Below are 4379 nucleotides of genomic sequence, written 5' to 3'. Positions count from 1 at the left end.
TGAAGTGGGATATGAGAGTCTTACTTGAAGATATAAGGGCAAACAATGATGTTCCTGCCAAGGCCTTGAATGAGTTACTTTGGAAAAGGTATGAAGTCAATATGGCACAAAGAACACTGTACAAAGTTAGGACTAAGGCATTAGTTGAGATTCATGGTGGCCATGATGTCTCTTACAAGGATTTACCTATGTACTGTGATGTAATCAAGCAGCTAAATCCTAATTCATTAGCACATTGTGCATAGAAGAATGTAGAACCTGACAGGCCCATGGTGTTCAGTAGCATATTCATTGCCTTTAAGGCTTCCATAGATTGGTTGAGTGCTGGATGCAGAAGCTTAATTGGAGTGGATGGAGCTCATCTCAAGGGCAACTATGGTGGGGTCTTATTGTCTACAGTAGCTCTTGATGGAAATAATGAAATATTTCCTGTAGCATGGGCAATAGTAGGAGCTGAAGATGCTGACAGCTGGAAGTTCTTTCTGTATCACTTGAAGAATGCTTTACAACTAAGTGGCAAGGGTGATAATTGGTGCATAATAAGTGACAGGAAAAAGGTATATTCATATGCCCCTAATATGCTTGTTATTGCTTCTGTATGTTTGTTTAAATTAGGCACTAATACATTTGTTTATTTCTGAAGGGTATTGATCCTGCCATCAGTGAATTATGGCCAAAAGTAGGCAGAAGATACTGTTGCAAGCACTTGGTGAAGAACTACAAAGTGGAATTTCCTGGTCTGTTGAAGTTCCAATTATTCTGGAAGGCTGCTGGAGCATTCAATCCCTTCACTTTTAAAATGGCAATGGAAGCATTGAAGAAAGCCGATCCCCTAGCTCTTGTTTGGCTGTCAAAACTTGGACCATAATCAAGATGGTCAAAGCATGCTTTCAATCCAGATGTGAAGTGTGATACAAACAAATCAAACTTTGTAGAAAGCTTTAATTCTACCTTAGGCATTGATAGATGCAGACCAGTCCGTACTCTGCTTGAAGGTATTCCCTTAACTTATTTATTAGTGTTAATTTGTGAACTGTGAGTGCTTATCTATTTACCATTGCTGTCAATGCAGGTATTAGGAGAGTCACCATGGTTAGAATGGCCACCAGAAGGGAGGCATGTGAGAACTGGAGAGATGATGTGTGTCCTAATATCATGAAAAGGATGTAAGTTATTAGTCAAGAATCTAGGACATGCAAAATTTTGAAGTCTAGAGATGGAGAATTTGAAATAATTGATGGAAGATCTGTTCTTCCAGTCAACCTAAGAGAGAAGACATGTGTTTGTAATGCTTGGCAACTTACTGGATTGCCTTGCAAACATGCTATGAGGGCCATTTTGCACTCAAATGAAGACCCTAGGTTCTACATCAGTGAGTGGTTTTCTGTGACAAGGTATAAACTGGCCTATGGTAACTCAATCAAGTCCATACCAGATGTGGAGCAATGGCCTGACAGTCCTTATCCAGAAATTTCCCCACCAGCTATGAAAAGAGGAATAGGCAGACCTGCAAGGAATAGGAGGAGGGAAGAGGGTGAGCAAGCCAAAGGGAAGAGGTCCAGGACTGTCAAGTGCAACAAATGCCAACAATTTGGGCATAATGCACAAACCTGCCAAGGTGGCTTCACTGGTAAACAAAAGATGGCCCTAGGTGAAAGCTCTGTAGGTCAGACCAACAAAAAGCCACCAAGCAAGAAGGGAAAAGGGGCATCTATGAGCCAATTAGAACCAGCAACAGTGGCATCACAGACACTAAGAGTGTCACCAAGGAACAACTGAGCTAAGGGACCTATCTCAGCATCACAGCCACTAAGAGTCTCACCAAGGTCAAAGAGAGCTAAAGGAGGGATCTCAGCATCACAGCCTGCATCATAGTGTCTTAGGAGTAGTAGTTCAGAATAGTGCATGATTTTTTGTTTCTTAGTTGACTGTATGTGTCAAACTTCAATATTATGTGATTCAATTGTCAAATGCTGTTTTTTTGGACAGATCATTGAGCTTATGGGTTGATGTAATGTTTTTCTTTTGGCAAATCAATGAAATATCAGCATTATTATGAAGTAAAAAAATTGCAAAAACTTATATGATCTGCCAAACAAAAGTAGTACCAATTTTATTCATTCATCAGTCATTAAACAAACCAAAGTACATTAGTTTTCACTCATTCAACTAAGGCATAACCTCCAACATCTACATTGCAATTCATACTAATAAATCTAATTCATCACTTAGAAACAACAAACAACATAATAAAATACATAATCAAAGCCATCTTCACAATTACTTTGAAGAAATTCACCAAATCATCCAGCCTTGAAGTAACAACAACAATATCACCTTGTTCAACTTCCAATTCATCACCAACCCTTATTATATCCTCCTCCTTCAACCAAGCAAAAAAATCGCATTGTCTGCACTTGAAAAATAGTCTTCTAGGGTTCTTCGTGGTTTCTGAAATCTTCACCGCAACCACTTGAGGGGGAACACAGTCGCAGCGCATATGCTTAACCCAAGCAATCCTATCATCCATGGTTATTGGCTTCACTGAAGAAGATGAACGACTGTTCTTCATTGCCTTTAGAGAGAGAATTTGGGGAAATCGTGAAACTTAGGGTTCATAAGATTTGGGAAAATCGATTTCATAAATAGGGGAAAGGGAAATCGATTTGGAGGGAAATTCTGTCATTAGGGTCAAATTAGTAATTACATCATTAGTTAACCATAGTTACACTCAAATTACCTAATTACCTTGCTTAGTGTTACCATAGATTAAACTTTTTTAAAACATAGTTCACCAAGGATAATAAGTTTTTTGGCTTTTTACCACTAAGAATTTTTATTATTAGAGGTCTATCAAAGAGAATTTTCCTTTTTTTTTTCTCATGTTCTTTAAAATAAGCCTAATGTTCTTTCCGGGTGGCACCATGCGCATGGTGCACCCGGGTGCACTATACTATTTTCAGAATATGGAAGGTATGTATGTCATGAAAAATAATAAGGAAATTAGAATTACTTGGGGAATAGTTAAGAAGAATGATTGGCAAGAAAATATGGTGATTAGATATTGAAAAGATGGAGAATTAGAATTAAGGAAAATAAGAGATTTTGGGAGATAATAAAAAATATAATTTTACCTATTAAATTCCCTTAAAATAATTCAATAGGGCCGAAAATATTGAGCTTACCATAGCTCAAATTTTCGAACTCCTATAAATATATTTAGGAAGATTTTTCTCGGTTTTTAAGGAATAAAATAATTGTATAAATAATATAGAATAAATAAATAATTAATTAATTAAATACCAATTATTTACTAATAAATAATCAATAAAAATCAGATTTTCCATACATGGAAAATCCTAAAATCCTAGATAATTATTGGAAAATTTCGAGCATAATAAAATATTATTTTTCTTTAATTAAAATATCCGAAATATGTAAATAATCTGATTTTTAAAATTGGATAAATGGATAGTACATCTTATAAAAAAATGATTAATTTTCAAAATACTTTTGGCATCAAAATTCAAATATTATTTTGGCTCCAAATAATAAATTTACTAAAATACCCTTTTTATAAAATAATTCTTAATTAATTAATTAGAAAATACGTATGAAAATACGGGTATTACAGATCGGAATGCCTGGGTGGAGGCCGCTTCCAATCAGTAATATTAATGTATAATTAATATTATAGCTTAATCTTGACTGAACCCTTCGGGTCACACCCAAGCAACTAACGAACCGACGCGACAAATTAATTCAGAAGGAATTAATGAGTCAACCAAGTAATTAATATTTAGACGTCGGAAATTCGAGTTGGGACCGTCGAATTCGAGCCAAAATGTAGGAATTGGCGAGACGGGAAAATGCTTCAAGTAACAATTAAAACCCTAGCCACGCAAAAGGCTAGGGAAGCGCGCCAAATAGTGTCGTGCCACGTGCCAGCGCACATGGCAGCACGCCATGTGGAAACACACGTGGCAGTGACAGGGTAAAGTCGTATCCCCTAATCAAAAGTAAATACCTAAATCCTCTAACTAAAGTAGATAGGGAAGTAGGGTCGAACTCCACAGGGAAACAAGTCTTTTTAAATCTAATTAATTATTATAATCTAAATTATCTAAGTAACCAATAATTTTAGGTATGAATTCTATACTACGAAGAATAAGTTTAGGGAGAAAAGAAACAATAATAAGGAAGCCTAGGGTCACAGTGTAGACACCTAAAAATGTCTCCCCAAAACCAAACCTGATGATAAATAACCTTTCACCGCCACTATTGGTCGGGTTTAGTATTTAATCCCGAGAGTGCTTAAAAAATCGTATCTTATTAAATTCTTGTTTTTGAAAGGTCTATGGATCAGTCTTGGTGTTTGG

The 4379-nt window shown here is 36.2% G+C and overlaps 1 protein-coding gene across 1 annotated transcript; it reads left to right on the top strand.

Annotated features, from left to right (window-relative positions):
- Window positions 1-269: 269 nt before the first annotated feature.
- Window positions 270-1779, top strand: LOC145640292 (uncharacterized). Its single transcript, XM_081691592.1, has 4 exons — window positions 270-557; window positions 644-841; window positions 1073-1120; window positions 1210-1779. The coding sequence occupies exons 1-4, from the start codon at window positions 270-272 to the stop codon at window positions 1777-1779; spliced, it is 1104 nt and encodes a 367-aa protein (XP_081547718.1).
- Window positions 1780-4379: the final 2600 nt, after the last annotated feature.

Source organism: Chenopodium album, chromosome 7, assembly GCF_948465745.1.
Source record: "Chenopodium album chromosome 7, dcCheAlbu1.1, whole genome shotgun sequence".
In the NCBI taxonomy this organism is placed as follows: domain Eukaryota; kingdom Viridiplantae; phylum Streptophyta; class Magnoliopsida; order Caryophyllales; family Amaranthaceae; genus Chenopodium; species Chenopodium album.
Note: the sequence above shows the minus strand (reverse complement) of the source record. Positions and strands in the feature narration are given on the sequence as shown.

Bases quoted from the DNA above. Each gene is read 5' to 3' on its own strand.
- LOC145640292 (XM_081691592.1), top strand. From the start codon at position 270: ATGGTGTTCAGTAGCATATTCATTGCCTTTAAGGCTTCCATAGATTGG. The intron at 558-643 runs GTATATTCATAT...TTATTTCTGAAG, and splicing joins TAATAAGTGACAGGAAAAAG to GGTATTGATCCTGCCATCAG. The intron at 1,121-1,209 runs GTGAGAACTGGA...AAAATTTTGAAG, and splicing joins GGCCACCAGAAGGGAGGCAT to TCTAGAGATGGAGAATTTGA.